General features: G+C 41.3%; 1 protein-coding gene across 13 annotated transcripts in view; it reads right to left on the reverse strand.

The window, feature by feature from the left end:
- Positions 1-18958, reverse strand: part of ELAVL2 (ELAV like neuron-specific RNA binding protein 2) — a 163179-nt gene that overhangs the window by 28402 nt on the left and 115819 nt on the right. For all 13 annotated transcript variants that reach the window (XM_014546585.1, XM_014546584.1, XM_014546590.1 and 10 more), the window contains one exon: positions 13722-13825. In XM_014546585.1, coding sequence (XP_014402071.1) covers positions 13722-13825 — 104 coding nt within the window. The remainder of the gene's footprint in view (positions 1-13721; positions 13826-18958) is intronic.

The raw sequence follows: 18958 nt of genomic DNA on the forward strand, positions 1-18958 counted from the left end.
CTATCTCTCTCTCCTTCCCCCTTCCTCTCTGAAATCAATTAAAAATCTATTTTTTTAAAGAAACAGGGAAGTTACAGGAAATACTTTGGATTGTCTTTGGCATGTCCCATCTCTCAAATAGGCCTGCAGGAAAATTTGTATGAGATAAGAGATATATGTGTGTGTAATGTATGGAAAAGAAATATGTATCATATGATCAAGAGAAAAAACGGATAATGAAAATGTTATTACAAGCCCTCCCAGAGACAAAGAAAGTTTTACCTATACATATTTTATAAATATGGCATAAGTCATAAAAAATTTATTCAATAGATAATTTAAAAGGAATAGCCCTTAAAATATTACTAGTACATTACTAGCCCCTACAACATTACTACATGTTTTATAACTTCAAACCTGCCAAGGTATTTTTCTCTCAACATGATTAGACATTAGAGAATCATCACAGGGAACGCTTTTCTAAATGAACTGATTTGCAGGACTAATAGTCTCATTTGAGACAATCCCTCATCCTCCAAATACCTATTAGACACCTGAGCTGTACATTCTCCCGAACAGTTTTAACAGAAAGTAATTACTGTATTCCTAAAGCCTTCTATATGGCAGTTGTGACAATTTTACAAAAATGAGTGTTTTTAAGGAAAATGCTTACCGCCAGCCTTCACTGGACATAATCAAGAGATCGTATCATTCATTCATTGTCATTCATAGAACTCCTCCAGAAATTTAAAGAGGGGCAGTGCCTTGGTTGCTCCTCTGCCCCAGGTGTGTGGGAGCACCTCGCTTTACCTTCAGAAGGCAGTCCTGTGGTATTTAATTACACTGCTGGGAGCACCCAATGGTCAGGCACCATGTCCTTTCCCTGGGTCTTGCTGAGTGATAGCATCAATAACATTCACTGGCTGTAATTAAACAGCCAAATAGTAGACCCTTTGCCACTTGGTAAATCAATGTTCTCTAATACTCAGAGAACAAAGCACAGAGGTGAGAGGGGTGTTTTCAGCCCTCACCTTCACAGTTCATTTGACTTTGTGCGCCAGAGTAGTTTGCAGACAATGCATATTTCACAATTCCCCCAAGACACTGGTTAATGAAGAAGAACTAAAGAAAATCCTGCAAGTTGGTGACGATGACTTATTAACCCATTTTTGCAAATCTGAGCAGAACAGAGGCATGCTAAGCGCTTGGCAATACTATACACGGCTTTCATATAACTTTGGGACTAAATTCAGCTTGTAAGTCAAAAGGTTTATAAATTAAGGCAGCATACACTAATTTTTTCCTTTAAATATTTATCATATATTCTGTGGGGATGTTCTTATGATAATAGAGCAAATTCCGATTTGTTCAAACGCTGACTAGAAAGTTCAAATATCCAGATACTAGGGAGGGCTGGGAGAAGCGTGCAGTTAGGAGCCTATAAATGAGTCAAATTTTAATTGCATTGTAAAAGCAACTTCCATAATCTAAGGATTCACAACCACCCTGAATCATGTAATTCAACTCATCTCTTTACTACAAACACTCATTTTAAATAAATGGGTGCCAAAAGAACTATACTGTAAATTCCCCATTCTCAGAATCAAATATTAAATGATGTTTATGTACATGTAATGCTAAAAGTACTTAATGTCATTCAAATGCTCCGAAAATGAGCAAATTGTGTATGTGTGTGTGTGTGTGTGTGTGTGTGTGTATGAGAGAGAGAGAGAATAAGTGTATATTTATAAAGTAATTCCAGTATTATATTTATTAAAAGTATATGTTAATCCTAAATATCCCAGACAGTTTATGATAGAATCCACAAGCAAACATCTTATTTACATACAGATTTCTTTTGAAACCCCAGACGTATGCAAGCACAAATCATTAAGGTCCACTATGGGTCTCCCATCAGACCCCCACCTGGTAAGACTCACCTGTGGTGGTATTAAAATAAAACTCCCTTGGCCTCATTCTGCAGATAAACACATATAATAATTCTTGACTGGGGCCCAGAAACTTGAACTTTATCAACTACCCTACTTCAGTGATGCTGAGAAACACTCACGTTTTGGCAGTCCCTTCTTTTGAAGGATTTAATATAGGTCATCCTCAAACTCTGGGGCGAATTTGGGTTCCCTAGAGAACTCTCCTCCTCACCACCCACCAATGTTAAGTTCCTGGTTTCTGAATAAGAGAATTTTCAAGGTATCTTGAAAAGTAAAGTACATATGAATATAAATTACCCACAAATACAATAATGTAAAAATAAAACAAAGCCCATAAAAATCAATCCAAAGGTATTTCCAGAAAACAGACTGGTTGGGTGTGGCCCAGCTGGATTAGGCAGCCCATCCGCTTGGCCAATCTCCGCAAAGGGCTGCTGTGCTTGATTGATTTGACGAGGTCAGAGCTTTCTAGGCATAAGAACAGGGTGGTCTGGGTAAAGCAAGTGGCAACCTGTGAGATTCGAGTCATTTAACAAAATTTGTGGAAACTGAAGCTTTTTCTGGATTGTCTGTCTCCAGGACCAGGCAGATGCTCTGCTTTTCCTTGTCCTTCCTGCTGCTCACCTGAAGGTCACTTCAAGACTCATTAGCAACCCTGGGAACCTAGGCAGGAAGGATTAAACTTCTCATTCCTGTGGGAGAAGGTAACCTTACACTAATGACCACAAAACAGATCGCATTACCATGATGGATTGATTTTTTTCAAAATCCATCTCTCTATTACACCAGGTAACTACTGTAATTTTTTAACTATCCGACTAAATATTGTGACTTTCTTCAGAGTAAAAGTACTTTTTTTCATTCCTTTCCAACTAGGTTTCTAAAATACAACTTACTATGGAAAAGGAAGATGGGAAAACCACGGGATCGTCTCGACCTTCTCTCTCTCTCTGAAAGTAACAGGTCAGCACAAGTATGTCCTACCTCCAGATGTCTAGCAAAATGTTTCACAATCACTGTGCAGCCTGGTACCATCATCACCATTTTATAAATGAGAAAACTAGACCGAGAGAACAAAAGCAGAGCTCAAATCCAGGGCTTGTGACTCCAAGTCTTGAGGCAGCATTCAAAGAGTTCTTCGAAGGAGGGGTCAGGAGGGTGGGCAGACCAATGGCAGATTCCTGTATTGTTTTAAAAAATGTAAAGCCCCCTCTCTCACTTGCCCATACACAGTATGTCGAGAAACTTCCCGAAGGTTAAAAACTCCACAAGTAATTCTGCTGCAGCACTTGCAGCTGAGAGCTGATGCTCAAGGCGATGACAAGAAAACCTGGCATAGGGGAGTAAGAGAAAATGCACACAGGTGCTTTTCTGAAGAGTCCACACTAATTAGAGACAGACTCACTTTGCTGCGTTTTTTAAACTAGCATCTATGACCTGTAAGAACCTACCAGAAAAAAAAATGGTTAAAGAATGGGTAGCATCCTATAAAACAGAGATTCAGAAAGTTACTGTAACTCCTTTACTGTCCAATTACCAGTGAAATACTGAAATCGATGTTAACTCACCGAGCTGCTTAATATGACCCCCAGATATGGGTTTCCTTCTCAAACCGGAGGTCTGGCTGTCTGAGTGCTCGGCCTGGAAGACAGCAGAGGTTTCCCGCCACTAGGCACAGCCCCACATCTTCGCACCGACAGAGACCTGATGCGGAGCGTCTCGGGACACTAAATGCCCCAAATGCAGGTCCCCAAGAGAACATCCACTTTGTTTGCAGTGGAACCTACAACCTGGTTCTAAGGAAAACACTTGGATATCGATAATGTGAGATGGAAACTAACAACAATAAAAGCTACAGGTACCAGCCAACATTATATTCTGGTCCCAGTAACAAGTACTGTTAGCCATATCGGTTTTTGAACCAGTCTCTTAACCTGAGCTTCATTTCACTGATCAAAGGGAGTATCAGCCTGCCTACAAGAGATGGCTGTTTTTTGAATCCAGACAAGTAAAAGGATAAAAGCCCTATGAAAACACTACAGAAAGCGGATACAACAATGAATTAAGGGACCCTTCTTCAAAACTTAGCACACCTACTTAACCTCTCAAGCTAGCTTGGTAAGACAGACTGCAGCCACCAAACTGACCTACTCCTGAGCCATAAATGAAAGACAAGCCTAGCCAGCCCTACCCTTAAAGGGCAGGGGGAAAAGCAAGCAGACAGGTGCCAACAGTGCTGGCAGAAATGCCTCTGCTGATGCACTTTTATGAAACAGGCAGGAACGGCGGAGATGTGCTTAGGTAAGAAAAGGATCTATAAACCCCCTCCTTAAAAGAAGATGGTTCAGTCCACGGCAGAGACCCTCTCCACCACCATCCTCCAGGGCTTACCAGCAGGGATGGGCAGGAAACAGGCTGGGACAGGGGAACCCTCCACCTCAGCCTTCCCTCTGTGCGGGCACAGCCTCTGCCCCAACAACTGTGGGAAAATAGCTACAGAAGAGCCACTCAGAAATATCCCGTCACTGCTCTCTGGGAATTTTCGAATGTCTAAGTCCTACTTTGGTGAGAGCGTGGAAAGAGCAGGAGTAAGACAACAGGCCTGACGTCAAAACCACCGCGTTGTGGACCCTGCGAGGCCACCCACCCACACTCTCTACATCAGCAGTCGCCAACCTTTTGGACCTCACAGACCACCAGAGGTCCAGGGACCATGGGGGTTGGCGATCGCTGCTCTAGATCATCCTGTACAAGTAACAACCTCGGGGGCTTTTGTGTTTAAAAAAAAAATCACAGAAGAAATCAACCAATGAACTTGTATGCTGGGCTGGAATCAATGGGGGGGGGGGGAGGGGGGACATATGTAATACTTTCAACAATAAAGATTTAAAAAATTAAAATTACTTTTCATGGATTAAAAAATACCATTTCCTTTCCAAATAAATAAATAAAAATAAAAGGAAGTATGTAAAAAAAAATCACAGCTGACAAAGGAGCAGCCCACAGACACATGCTGGGCATTACACAGATTTCAAACAGGACTGTGTAAACTGGACTCAAAACAGGTAAGAATTTGTTTAAATGCACTGAAGAGTTTCTGATAATCAGATGTAGGTATATACTGTTAAAACCTGGCACTTGGCTCCAGAAAGCTCCAGACCAAAAATTAAGTTAGAAAATATGCCCTCAGTCTGTTTTTTAAAAGGCAAATAAATTGCTTACTCAGTTTCTACTTTTGCCTCCACTCCCGATATGTACTTTTTATACCTTTTTTGTCCCTCCCCAAACAGAACTCTGACCAGCTAAACAATTTAGGCTAACATTTCAAAAGCTGTCAGTTAATTTGGGGCCTATCCTTCAGACTATTACTTCCAAATTTCCCTACTCTGGTCAAGGTAAAAGGGTCATTAATGACCTATAGATGCCAGTTTTGAAATAAGGAATATAGAACTACTGTTTTTAAACTCTTCCCCTCCCGGACAGTGCTAACGTGATTTATCTGTTTCTGTGTACTTAGACAAAAATCTTGGTCTTTTAAGTTTCCATTTACATCTATAAAATGAATGAGTTTATTTATCGTTTAAAATAGTTCTTACCTCTTCTTTAAAAAGTTTTATAGGAGATGCTTTATAAGCGTGCGAAGCCCACACTTCAACAAGTCTTTGTACCTTCAAGGAAAATAACATCAACTACATCAGCCAAAGGAACATAAGGGTGGCCTGAGATGCTCCGAGAGATGGTGAGCTCAAATCCAAAGCAGACCTTTCCCTCCTAATAAATACTCAAGTCCAATCCCATCACTGCTCTCCTGGAACTCTGGTGGTTCTCTCTCACCTACCATACAACAAAACCATGACTCCTGGGCACTGTACTCCCTATCTGCTCTGGGGCTCATGGCCACCTGACTCCCCAATCCCTGCTCTCTGCTCTAGCTAGCTGAATGTGGTTTCCTTAACATCTGTTTTCAAGCTTCCCTAGAAAAGCATGAGCTCTCGGCATCAGTGCGACTATAAAGCCCACTTATAGCAAACAACCCAGAATAGTGCTGCAGGAATTTGGCAGAGCATCTACCAGGTGGCAAGGTCGGAGACTGGCTTCACTTGCACTCCCCGTCCATGCCCTTCCTTTCCTTCTCCACAGTGGGCAGTCCAATTAGGCAGCATCTACAGGCTAGTTACCAATAGGTAAATACCAACCCTACCCTTGATGAGCCTACACCAAAAAGGTTGAGCTAGAAAAGTGTTTCCCAGCACTCATTTTACGGTGGCTGCTAACTTTCAACAGTGGAAGGAAACAGTTAAAATTATGTCCTCAGTGCTGTATTTCATCACTAAGTCATTCTGTAGCAGTGGGTCTCAACCTTCTGGCCCTTTAAATACAGTTCCTCATGTTGTGACCCAACCATAAAACTATTTTCGTTGCTACTTCATAACTGTAATGTTGCTACTGTTGTGAATCGTAATGTAAATACCTGATATGCAGGATGGTCTTAGGCGACCCCTATGAAAGGGTCGTTCGACCGCCAAAGGGGTCGCGACCCACAGGTTGAGAACTGCTGTTCTATAGGCTAAGCAAGAGCTCATCAAAAATAGTTACTTCATATGCAATTTGGCAGACCATGAAAACTTTTTAAAGAAGAGGTAAGAACTATTTTAAACGATAAATAAACTCATTCATTTTATAGATGTAAATGGAAACTTAAAAGACCAAGATTTTGTCCAAGATCACAGAACCAGTTAAATCACGTTAGCACTGTCCGGGAGGGGAAGATTTCAAAACAGTAGTTCTATATTCCTCCCATATTAAAGATAAAGTCCAAGCTAAAGAGAAAAGAAAAAAAATGTCTGTGAATATGACATTTGCTAATTGAGAAAAGGATAGACTAATTAGGAAAAAGTATAAATTTAACAAAAAAATAAAGGCAATACAGTAGCTTAGAATAAATGTTTATTAGCTTTATTTACTCTCTAATAAACCAAACACTTCAAGGAATAGATATTATTATTTATAATTAATATCCCAAATTTCTTACAACAGAATTTCTCCTTATGTGCTTAAATAGTAGTTTAATTATTTTTAAGAAATTTCACATTATTGTATACCAATTTTTTATTACATTTATTGGGGTAACACTGGTTAATAATATTCTATAATTTTCAGATGGACAAGATTATAATGGGGTGTCTGTGCACTCTATTGGGTGCTTACCACCTGAAGTCTAGTTTCCTTCTGTTACCATATATTTGACCCCCTTTACCCACTTCGCCCTCCCACCACCTTCTTCCCCCGCTGGTAATCACCCTTCTGTTTTCTGTATCTATGAGTTGGTTTTTGTTCATTTTATTAGTTTGTTACTTTTTGTTCCATACTCCACATATGAGTAGAATGATACCATTCTCTCCTTTCCTGTCTGACTTACTTCACTTAATGTGATAATCTCAAGAGTATCAATTAATTTTTAAGCAAAGGTAAAATTTAGCCTGGTCTATGTCTGAATGATTAAGAAAAAGATTCATTTTAATTAAAACCAAACTGAGGTACCTTTCCTATTCTGGGAGTACTTTCACACAGGATTTTTTTTCTTTGGGGGGCAGGGAATAGTTGGATTCCTGGAGGTAGTAGCTATCAATAATAATGAAAAGTTCTATTCCTTGAGATAACAGCTCCTACTTTCCAGATAAAATAAGCTCATTTCAGGAATAATTACGCTTCCTAGGCCTGTAGCCAAAGAGGGAGGAGTCAGGAGAGAAGCCTAAGAGTCTAAGGTAAGGCATCCACTTCACTGTGTGGGTGATAATCACCTGGTCACAGTACTTGATGGAGAATAAAGCCTCTATGTATTTTTAGAAATGCATGATTTCACTCTCCTGATCGTGAATTTAAGTGTGATACTATGAACCTAGGCAAAAGGTTAAAAGTGTTGGCTTTAAGCCATAAATGTTCCATGAGTATTTAGATTTTATCAATGCTGTACTTAAACCCCTTTAGAACCAAAATGAGTAATCACACAAAGATTGAACAAAGCAGCCACAACCCCTGGTGCCGGAATAGTCCACAAAATGACGGGTTCCTACAGGGGACCAGAGGGCTCGGAGGGGAACCCTGGCCCCTCACCCAGCCCCAGCCTACGGTATTTAACATGGCCAGGAGATTTTTCTTGCCCCCTGCATGTCTGAATTGTACATGTGCTACCTTTTCACTACCCTCCCTAATAGCAGAAGTTAAAAATATTGTAATATTACATGTCAGTTACCATCTCAATGTCAGGGACAACCTGCACAGGCTTTGCTTGTCTCGCTCGCCTGCCTCCCAGACAGTTTGGAGATGGTGTAACGTCACCAGCAAGGACAATGGATGGCCATCACCCCAACCTGAGAAAAAGTGATCTTAGGAAAAGAAAATAAAAATCTTAAGACTTTAACTTATGAATACTATTACTTAAAATGAATACCTTTCTCAATTAAATGAATAATTAAGGTTTTCTCATTTTTAAAAAAATATATTTTATTGATTTTTTACAGAGAGGAAGGGAGAGGGATAGAGAGTTAGAAACATTGATGAGAGAGAAACATCGATCAGCTGCCTCCTGCACACCTCCTATTGGGGATGGGCCCTCAACCAAGGTACATGCCCTTGACCGGAATTGAACCCGGGACCCTTCAGTCGGCAGGCCCACGCTCTATCCACTGAGCCAAACCAGTTAGGGCAGGTTTTCTCATTTCTAAGCCTCACTTTTTAAAAAGTGAAGAGTATGAACTACTTTCTACTCTGAATACTAAACTATCATTCAGCATGCTCAAGAGAAAGCACCGGTAATACTCCGGTTAAAAGAATTATCCACAAGAGGATTACAAAGGTAAAAGCTAAAGACAGACTGAACTTTGCATGCCAAATTATTGAATATTTAGGAAATCTATTCAAAAAAGAGCACATTTTGGAGGTTCCTAAGTGCTAGGTCTTAGACCTGCCTTCACACGTTACCTGGGAAGCACTTGAAGAGATCCCTGCGTCTCACCTCTGAACACTGACCTAATCGGCCTGAAGTGGCTCCCCAGAACCTGCATTACTAACTCCCTCGCCTTGTGATTCTGATGCAACCAGGTTTGGAAGTGCCTGAGGGACTCCGCTTCATGCACTGCAGAAATACTGAATAGTTGTCATTTGTTCAACACAAAATCCATCTGCACAAAACCCTACTGGGCTAATGCTATTAGGAAGCCCGGAGAGAAACTGCTAAATAAACCACCGTTCACAGCACTTGATGCACTGTTTCAATATTCCAATAACTAGGCATTTTACCAAATGCATTACTACATGTTACGTGGCTTGGAAAACAACAGAAACCTGCACTCAAGGAGTACACAAACTCGTGTATACCTGTGTATACCATGTATGCTAATTAATCTGCTGCAGCTCTCTTCAGCAAGCATGTCAAACTCGCGGCTCATGGGCCACATGCGGTCCACAACGAATATTTTTGGGGCCCAGCCAATATAACGGTATGTAAGAAATGTTTTAATAAAAATTTCATAACTTAATTTTTACAATATTCTGTTATACATAATTATTAATAAGTACAACGTTCACTAATGACTGATTACTATAATCATGTTGCATTCATTTCCTTTACGCACCCTTACATACAGGCGCACCACTTCTCGCCACTAATACTAGCAGCGAATATTTTAGCAGCCGATTGTCATGTCATTCGTCTTGTGTGGGGAGCTGATATAGGGTTAAGTCTCGGACTGACCTGTTGGTAAAGTCACAAACAATTCCCAGCTTAGAGGGCACAGTCCTCTTAAGCATAATTAGGCTTGACCTTATGCCGCTCCCTAGATCTTACTTGGGAAGCTAATGGGCTGAGGGAAGTGCAACAAGAACAAAAACAAGTGAAACTCACAAGAACAGTGTAACTTTTGTAACCATTACCTTGTTTACCTCTCACTATAAAATAAAGGCTCAGCTTGCCTCGGGATCTCTCTCTGTGGCCGCAGCCATGCACAGGGAAGATCCACGGAGACTGAGGAAAGCTAGAGAGTTCTGAACGCTGTCTCTGTGTAAATCATTCTTCGCCGACTCCGTCCACACCTTTGGGAACCCCTGGACCCATGGGGCTGGACCCCAGCAGTCTTGTACGTACTGACTTGTTTGGTGTGCGCAGTAGGAAATATTTCGATTTTGGAGAACAAGAAAAATAGGTTTATTTGCATTACGCTTATTAATTTGTGCATTTATTCAGTGTCTGGTAAGTTATTAATTTTTATTAAAATGTTCTATTATTTTATGTTAATGATTACTCCTTTATTCCAGCATGTCTCTATTGAAATAAACCTACATTTCCATGAAAATTGAAACTTTTGTTTTTTTGCGGCCCACATAAACTTAAACCTTGTTTATTTGGTCCGTGTTAGCCTTTGAGAGTTTGACATGCTTGCTCTACAGGAAAGAGGTATCAGAAGACAAGGACTGAGTGAGTCCCAGCTGTATCTTTAACTGCCTGATCTTAGCCAAACTACTGCTCTCAACTTTTTTATTGGGGGCAGAGGGTAATGCTTAAGTCTAAATTACATATGGGTGCTTTCAATCCCAAAGATTCCGTAGTTTCTCAAGGGTAAAGAGAACAGATTTCAAAGAAGGGGAAACCCAGTCCAGGCTGCAACAACCCAGCAAGGCAGGAGCTGAAGGGACGACTTCAGATGGGCTCCGAAAGACGGGGAAGGCCACTATTCAACTAAAATACGTGGGGAAGGGGATGCCAGGAAGTGGGGGCCACATGAGATATGTGCAGAGGCCAGGAATAAAATCAGCTTGCAAGTGAAGAGCCCGTCTGACTACCGTGGAGGACAGTAATAACATAATATCAATGGGAGGCTCCAAACTTATGCCACCGTGCCCTCCCTGGGGCACACCCACTGGAATCTCCTTTCCGAGGGCATTTTCTTTCTCCTAAACTCTAAGGGTCCCCAGGAGACTTGCAAGCAGGGGAGGGCAATGGGCAGCGGTAGCTTGTCCCGGGCTAGCAACACCCTGAACCTGTCTCCAAGGCCCCATTTTCTCTGACTTCCCAGTGAGCTGACGGCAGCCCCACCTCGGCTCACTTCTTTCCCATCACCTTCCTAAGGAGCCAAAGCCCGGGGTCTCCCTGTTGCATCTTCTATCCGAGGCCCTCCTTCCTAAGCCAGATGATATGGTGAAGCGGCAGGGAAATACTCGAGAATTCTGAGTGAGAAGTAACACGAGGAAACTGTGTTTTTCTAAGATTATCCTGACACCTTCCTCCAGGGTGGACTGAAGGAAGGAAAGAATGAGTAATTTATAGAACAGTATCCCAGGGAACGAAAGGGGCTTAAACGCAGCTTCCAAAAGGTAACTTTGAACACCAGAAAAGAACTGGCTCAAGATGTTGGATAAGAACACAAAACACATCTAATTGAAAAAAAATAGAACAAACAGACCAAAAAATGGTACTATGTATGTAGTTTTGGAAAATGGTCTGCTTTGCCTCTAGAGAAATCTGGGCCAAACTGAGGAGACCAGCTGTTATCTGATATTTTTGAAGGAACCGAATGGGGGTGGGGAAGGAAGTAGCCTGCTGCTTACCCACCACTCCCACCCCCATTTCAGAAAATCAGAAGAGAAGTAGCAGATGTCACAGAGTAAAAGCCACAAGGCATGACTGTCCTATCTTCCATGTATTCCGCCCAGGCCAGCTGGGCCCTGCAGAGAAGGCCAGCGATGGACAGTGAGGAAGCAGCTGTCGTCAAAGGGTTTTCTTGCAGGAGATTGGAATCAATTCTATGGTGACCTGTTTCCCCTGCATTTCTGCTTTCTTGTGGACAACGTGACAAAGGACTGACTTCAAGCAAACTAACTCACTCACTAGAATAAAATAAGGGTGGTTATTTCTGGGACAGAGAAAAGGGTATATCCTAAAATGAGCCATCCCAACCATCTATCTTAATTTCTTAACCACAACCCAGAACTTCAAAATTATGATCACTTAGCAGCAATCCTGGCAATAAATTAAGTTGGGAGGCCCGTGAAAATGTGCAACAGGATAAAAAACACACAAAACAATCCAAAGATAATCAGATATCGGATATCTTTTTTTAATAAGAGCATTTGATTATTCATTAATAGCGCTTTTAAGCGGATCATCTCTGTGATACAAACCGAAAGTATGCCGAGTAGGAAGAACAATTAGAAAAAGCAGTCCAGACTAGAAAACCGAGGTCAAAGCAAACTTAAATCTTGGTGAGCAGAGACTATATCAGAGATCTAATTTTCCCCCCTCAAATTCTGATAACAGCAACCAATTCATTTTCTGACTCAAGGGTGAACCTTTTCATACATAGGACATGTTCTTGATCAAGAAACATGTAGAGCTCTTGAACATCTTACATCCAAGTATATTTGGGGACCAACACATGTACTTTTCCTTTGGATGAGTCAGGAGCTGGGAGGCATTTTTTTCTATGGGCCAATAAATATAAAGAATGAGGTGACAAAACTTCCCAGGGCTAATGAAGTACTTTAACTGACAATTCTAAGAGAAGCCACTTTTAAGCACAAAGATGACACTGCGTTTCCAGATGCCTGAAGAAATGAACAGAAATCTCCTAGACAAGTCTCTAAAGCAAGATGAATGCCACAGTCAGCCTTGACTAACTTCCCCTCACCACTTCAGGCTATAATCTGAGCAGACTTCTTAAATCAAGGGTGGAAAACAGGTTCCAACTCGAGTCAATTGATTGAGGTTGTCTGGAACACTATTTTGAAAAATATTTGGGAGCCACATCCAAACTCAGGGAGAAAGACTGCGGTGATTGATTGGCAATGTCTGCACCAAGCAGGAGAGGGAAAATCGATGGCTCCTGTACTAAGAGTTTGCCAGAGGCAACATCCCTTTTATTTTCTAAAGGGGAAAAAAAATCTATACCGCCAATTGGATTAACTTCTTACCAGGGAGAATCCACATAAGAACTTCAAAAATCCACACATATACACACACACACAACCCACAGAAAAATATCCACAAAATTATGTACCATGTGTCTTAAAAAGAAAAATATAACAGGAGGAATAACCTGTGTGGCATGTGAGCGCTCTTTGTCCATCTCCTCAAAGCCAAGTTGAACCTGCTAGATAAGAGCCAACCTCCAGCCCAAGGACTGAAGCTGGCCGGCGTGCACCTGTCTTTTTATAGACCATGAACTATAGAAGGTTTTTATATTTTTAAATGATTGGGGTAAAATAAAAAAGCTATTTTGCAACACACAAACATTACACGAAATTCGCCTGTTGGGGTCCATAAATAAAGTTTTACAGGATCACAGCCACACCTATGAGTTCATGTAGTAGCTATGAACTAAAGCCACAAGAGCAGAGCTGAGAAGCTGTGACAGACACTGTGTGGCCCATAAACCTTAACATATTTGCCACCTGGCCCTTAACAGAACAAGTATGCCGTTACTAGAAGAATTGGCCTAAGGATTCCTCGAATTATATGGCAGGTAGTTAGCTATAAAGAAAGGAGATTTAATTCACTGGGTTTCATAAGGTACTTGTCTTAAAAAGTTGCTACTGTCCCTTTGTTAATACAGGAGTGATTACATAAAGTACTCCCAATTAAACTTTCCCCATCGTGTAACAAAACAAAAAATTCCACTAAACCCCCAGAGAAGTGTCTATGTGGGCACAAAATGAGTAAAGGAAAGAACTACAAGTAGACCTTAATCTTTTTAAATCTCTGTTCTCCAAATAGATATTTAAAAAAAATCAACATACTTTTATTGTTTTGGTTTGAAGTCTCAATCCATTCAGGGTGTTGATTGCTTTCTCTGCATCCTTGGGGTCAATGTAGTTCACAAAGCCATATCCCAAGCTCTGTCCTAATGGAAAGAAAGGAAAAAAGCATACATCAGTTCTACATGCTGATGACAGAGATCCCCTTTCATTCCAGCATACGGTCTTGCCATTAACACCAGCATATTTTCTCCATAGTAAAAAGAAGTCCCCTTTAGTTCTTTCAGAAAGATAGACGTCATCTTTTTCATCTCCTGTCTACTACGTTTGCACGTTTACACATCAGTAAAAACTCAGCAAGTTGTGCCACTTAAAAAACACCCATCCCCAGAGTTGCAGCACACAGGCCCTGCCTGAGCCGGAGGAGCGCACAGCAAGGCAACACTCAGCTTTGGAAACCAGGTTTTTTTATATCTACATGGAGTGGGCTCCACGGGCACGACTTTTTCGCTTGTTTCCTACCCATAAAATGGGAAGGCAGGAAGCACCACCCAAAAACCTGTCGGTGTTCCGTACATTGTGCCCTGACAAACTTACAGCCTTTACCAAGTACAATTATGTCAGAGTCTAAAATGGTGAGAAATCGTATGTATGTCTGTGTGTGTGTTAATGTGTCTGTGTGTGTGTGTGTGTGTGTGTGTGTGTGTGTGTGTAGGAGGCATGGGCAAAAGAAGGTTTACAGTTGTAATACAAATAAATAATTAGTAAATAATACAAGAATAACCACTGTTTTGTGTACTCACAACGGTAAACCTACTTTTGCCCACTGCTGTATGTATGCAGACGTTTCTTTCAGAGGAAAGCTTCTTCAAATAAACTGAGTCCAATTTCCTAAAAGGGGTGTGATGGCCTAGATGAGGAATACAGGGAAATAGGAACACAAAGATTTGCACTAAGGATGCCCAAGCGCATGAGAACATGTGGGAAGGGAAAAAATAGCACAGACAAAAATAACAAAACAGGATGTTTGGAGTAAGAGTTACTTCAAATAAGTATTTTGATGGTGGCTTTTCCCTATCCTATGAGCCCTCTCACCCCTGGCTCAATAATGCCCCAACTCTAAAACAATTGGAAATAACAAGGGGTTGGAATCAATGAAATGCACATGTTAGGAAAGCCAATCCTAGAGGCCTCAATTTTTCAAAGGGAAAGTTTCTCGGATTGAAAAGGTGAGCAGCACTACAAAAACGGGCATAAAAAAAGGCATGGTCCACTGAAAGGAAAACTTAATATAGGTTTTCCTGGAAGATGCCTAGTAAGGTCCAAACGCTTTGCATTAAATACCATCTTCGGCCCCGGCCGGTGTGGCTCAGTTGGTTGAGCATCATTCTGTGCACCAAGAGGTCGCTGGTTCAATTCCGGGTCAGGGCACAAGCTCGGGGGCTTGATCCCTAGTAGGGGGCATGCAGGAGGCAGCTGACTGATGTATGTCTCTCTCTCTCCCTCCCTTCCTCTCTCTCTCTCTCTAGAATCAATAAAAACTATTTTAAAAATAAATACCATCTTTGTATCAATTTCATAAAGAGATGAGGGATTTTTTTCCTTTTAAGGCAGGGGTGGGGAACACCCAGCCCTATAAGGCCCACAAAATCATCTGGTCTGGCCCTGCCAAGGCATTAAGGGTGAGCTAATTAAATGTTTGACCAAATATAGCAGGCTAATTTTTAAATTGATAATTTCATATGGCCTTGGAATGATGTTATAAATACCAAATGGCCCTTAAGGGAGTAAGAATCCCCACCCCTGTTTTAAGGGATACCTTAGTGGTTATGAATACTGGAATTTCGGATAGCCACTCTGGTTACCCTAATGTGGTTCCTTGTAACTACACAGAAAACAAGAAAGACAGAGAGGGGGAGGAAGGAGAAAGTGAGGGATGGAGGTGAGGAAAGGTAGGGAGGCAGGCTAAACACAGTACCTAATAATCATGAAAACTTGTGGTTATACTTTGGAGACCACTATCCTTATTTGGCCTAATCATTGCTAACTTACGCCCGCTTATCAAATTGTGTTTTTTTCTTGTTTGTTTTGTTTTTTTAAAGGTGGGGTAGGGGACAGCTAGAGTTAACTCAGTTCACCATTTCCTCTCATACTAATCATGGAGATCATGTTTTACTCACGGTTCTATTTTCTAAACGTTGCAGGTGAAACCATTGTACTTTTAAGCACTCAGCTTTATACTATTTCGACAAACACCACGTGTGCACTGCATGCATGGTGAGTGCCTTCTTAGGAAATGTGCCTCAGCTCTGCTGTTGCTGAGAAGGATTCAAATTGGCTGAACATAAAAATATCTGCTCAACGAAGCAGTTTATGATGAAAAGAGCACGGGCTTTGGAGAAAGACACAAGGACTTCCAATCCCGGCTGTGCCACTTACAGCTGTGGGACTCTGAAGAAGCTACTTAACCTCCCTGAGTCATAACTTCCTTATTTCTAAAACGAGAAGAAAAATCCCTACCCAATGAGGTTGCTCCAACAGAGATGAGAACATTTGCTGTGGATGGAAGATAATTCTGGCCGAAAGATAAAGTGAGGAGCCCTGGCCGGTGTGCTCAATGGTTAGAGTATCAGCCCACACACTGAATCGGGTTCGATTCCCAGACAAGGGTGCATACCTGGGTTGCCGATTTAATTCTCTGGCCCCATTTGGGGCACATGTGGGAGACAACCAATTGATGTGTCTCTCTCACATTGATGTCCCCCCACCCTCCTCCTTCCCTCCTACACTCTCTAAAAATCAATGGAAAAAATATCCTAGGGTGAGGACGGACGGAAGGAAGGAAGGAAAGGAAGGAAAGGAAGGAAAGGATGACCAAAAAAGAAAGAAAGAAAAAAAGAAAAACATAAAGTGAGGAAAAAGTATGTATTTCTACTATATGTTAAGGTGTTTGTTACAACCAAAAAACTTTTATGTGTATATGCATGGACACAGATAATACTTTGGTGAAGGCCTGAAGGGCTGCAGGGTAGAGGGGGTCCATGGGGAGGAAAAGGGATATCTGCATTACTTTCAACAATAAAGACAAATTCACAAATAAATTAATTAATTACATTAAATCAGGAAGATGGGAAACAGAAAGGCAAGCCAAACACTGTGTCCTTTGGTCACACTGCTCTTCTATGACAAAATAAATCAAATCATCAATTGTACCAGCATTAGGAGTCCATTTCTCCTAGCTTCTGGCACTACCCTCACACCTGCAGTTCAGCAGCTTCTAATCACAGTGCTTTCTCAATCCTGGTTGCACAATAAAATAATCTATGAAGCTTTAAAAAAAAAACTGATGTCCCAAGACCCAGTCCCAAAGATGTTTATTTTATTGGTCTGTTACAAAGCACTGGTACTCAGTTTTATAAATCCTGGTGACCAACGCTGAGAGTCACAGTTTTGATGGTGAGAGAGAATCGAGGGCTACAAATGAGGCTTCTGGTGGCCCGAGGAGGGCCAGGTGCTGTGGTCTGGACGTGTGAAGGGACTCTGCAGGGAAGGGTGCCTTTTACAGATGCGTTTTTAAGATAATAAGTGAATGTCCTTCTTCTAAAGTCATCACGTTCTCCATCACTTCAGAGAAACAGTTCCCTGGCCGGCTGAGGTCACTCCTGAGCACAGCAGTGCCTGCGGAGCTGGGTCACTGGGTGAAGTGAAAAGCCCGTCCTGCCATTCCCTGCTTAGCTGTCTCCCAGGCTGGCCTCTGAGCTCTCACTCCCAGCGCACTGGGCACTCAAAAGCTTGCTAAGTGAATAAATGAGAAGCATTATGGTGTTGTGTATTTAACCAAAGGTATTATCAACATCATCATCACATGGCCCATCCATTTAATGGATCTTTGACCTCACCCCCTCGAGCAATCATGGCTAGCTATAATAAGGAAGAGTCCGCCAAATTGCTACTACTATGAGCCCAAGCAAACTAATCTGAAAGGATGTATCTGCTGCTAAAAGGCTGCATTCCCAACTACACTCTCCTCGATGCATTAAAATGTTGGCACTGGAACACAAAGGAGTTAGGAACCTCCCAGGTTTTCTTTTTAAAGTGAGTTAGCCAAGTCAGCCAGTATTTATTAGATGTTTAAAATAATTAAAAATATCACAGACGATACCAAGATAGGCAAGACTCTCCCACTCTCACCTTTCAGCTATATCACGTTTTAATATTTAAATTTAGTCTCACATTAATCATGTGAGGTACTCATTCTTCTCCTGCAGGTAGAAACGATATCTGAAGGTAGGCAAGGTCAATCAGCTTCTTCAAACTAAAAAAGCAGGTAGGAAGCTGTGGTCAGGACTTGAACCCATGACCCTCAAATGCTATATTCTTCTCCACTCAATTCGAACTAGTTTATATCTGAGCCCAGAACATCTTTAATATGCCTGAAGTACCATGTATAACAGGCAGGCATTTTCTAACAGGGCTCTGTTAGCAAAAAAAAAAAATGTTTTTCGATAGTGGCCCACTGTTTTTCAAATTCCTGTAATTCTTATACAAATATCAGTTTCCCTATATATGAATTACTCTACTGTTATTAATTCCTATGACAAAGTAAATTGTATCTTATATAGTGCCTATTTCAGGTTATTACAAGTGAGTGCAGATTTTTTAAAAATAAAACTATGTCAAGCCCTGACTGGTTTGGCTCAGTGGATAGAGCGTCGGCCTGCAGACTGAAGGGTCCCAGGTTCGATTCTGGTCAAGGGCATGCATGTACCTTGGCTGTGGGTACATCCCCAGAAGGGGGTGTGCAGGAAGCAGCTGATCAATGTTTCTCTCTCATCGATGTTTCTAACTCTCTATCCCTCTCCCTTCCTCTCTGTAAAAAAACAATAAAATATAAAAAAAAAAACTATGTCAAGTCAAACATCAATAAAAAATATATAGCCTGGATCTTCTTTTCCCCGCTTTTATATTCATCAGCTAGTAACAGTCATAAACCACCAGGGAAGGCTTGCAAGCCAAGCCTCGTTTATCCATAGCACCCAAATCTACTTTTCAAATCATTCTGAATTTAGAATGTGCATATTGACAATCCCAAAACCAAGAATCATTTCTTTAAAAAATTTATGAAGCTCTACATTTAAATTCCAAATATAGCCATTATGGAAATCAATATGATTAAAAGAAAATTTTGAACAAAATGACAAAACTAAGGCATGCGCGCGCGCTCTCTCTCTCTCTCTCTCTCTCACTCTCTCTCTCACTCACACACACACACACACACA

Source organism: Myotis brandtii, unplaced genomic scaffold, assembly GCF_000412655.1.
Source record: "Myotis brandtii unplaced genomic scaffold, ASM41265v1 scaffold452, whole genome shotgun sequence".
Lineage (NCBI taxonomy): Eukaryota > Metazoa > Chordata > Mammalia > Chiroptera > Vespertilionidae > Myotis > Myotis brandtii.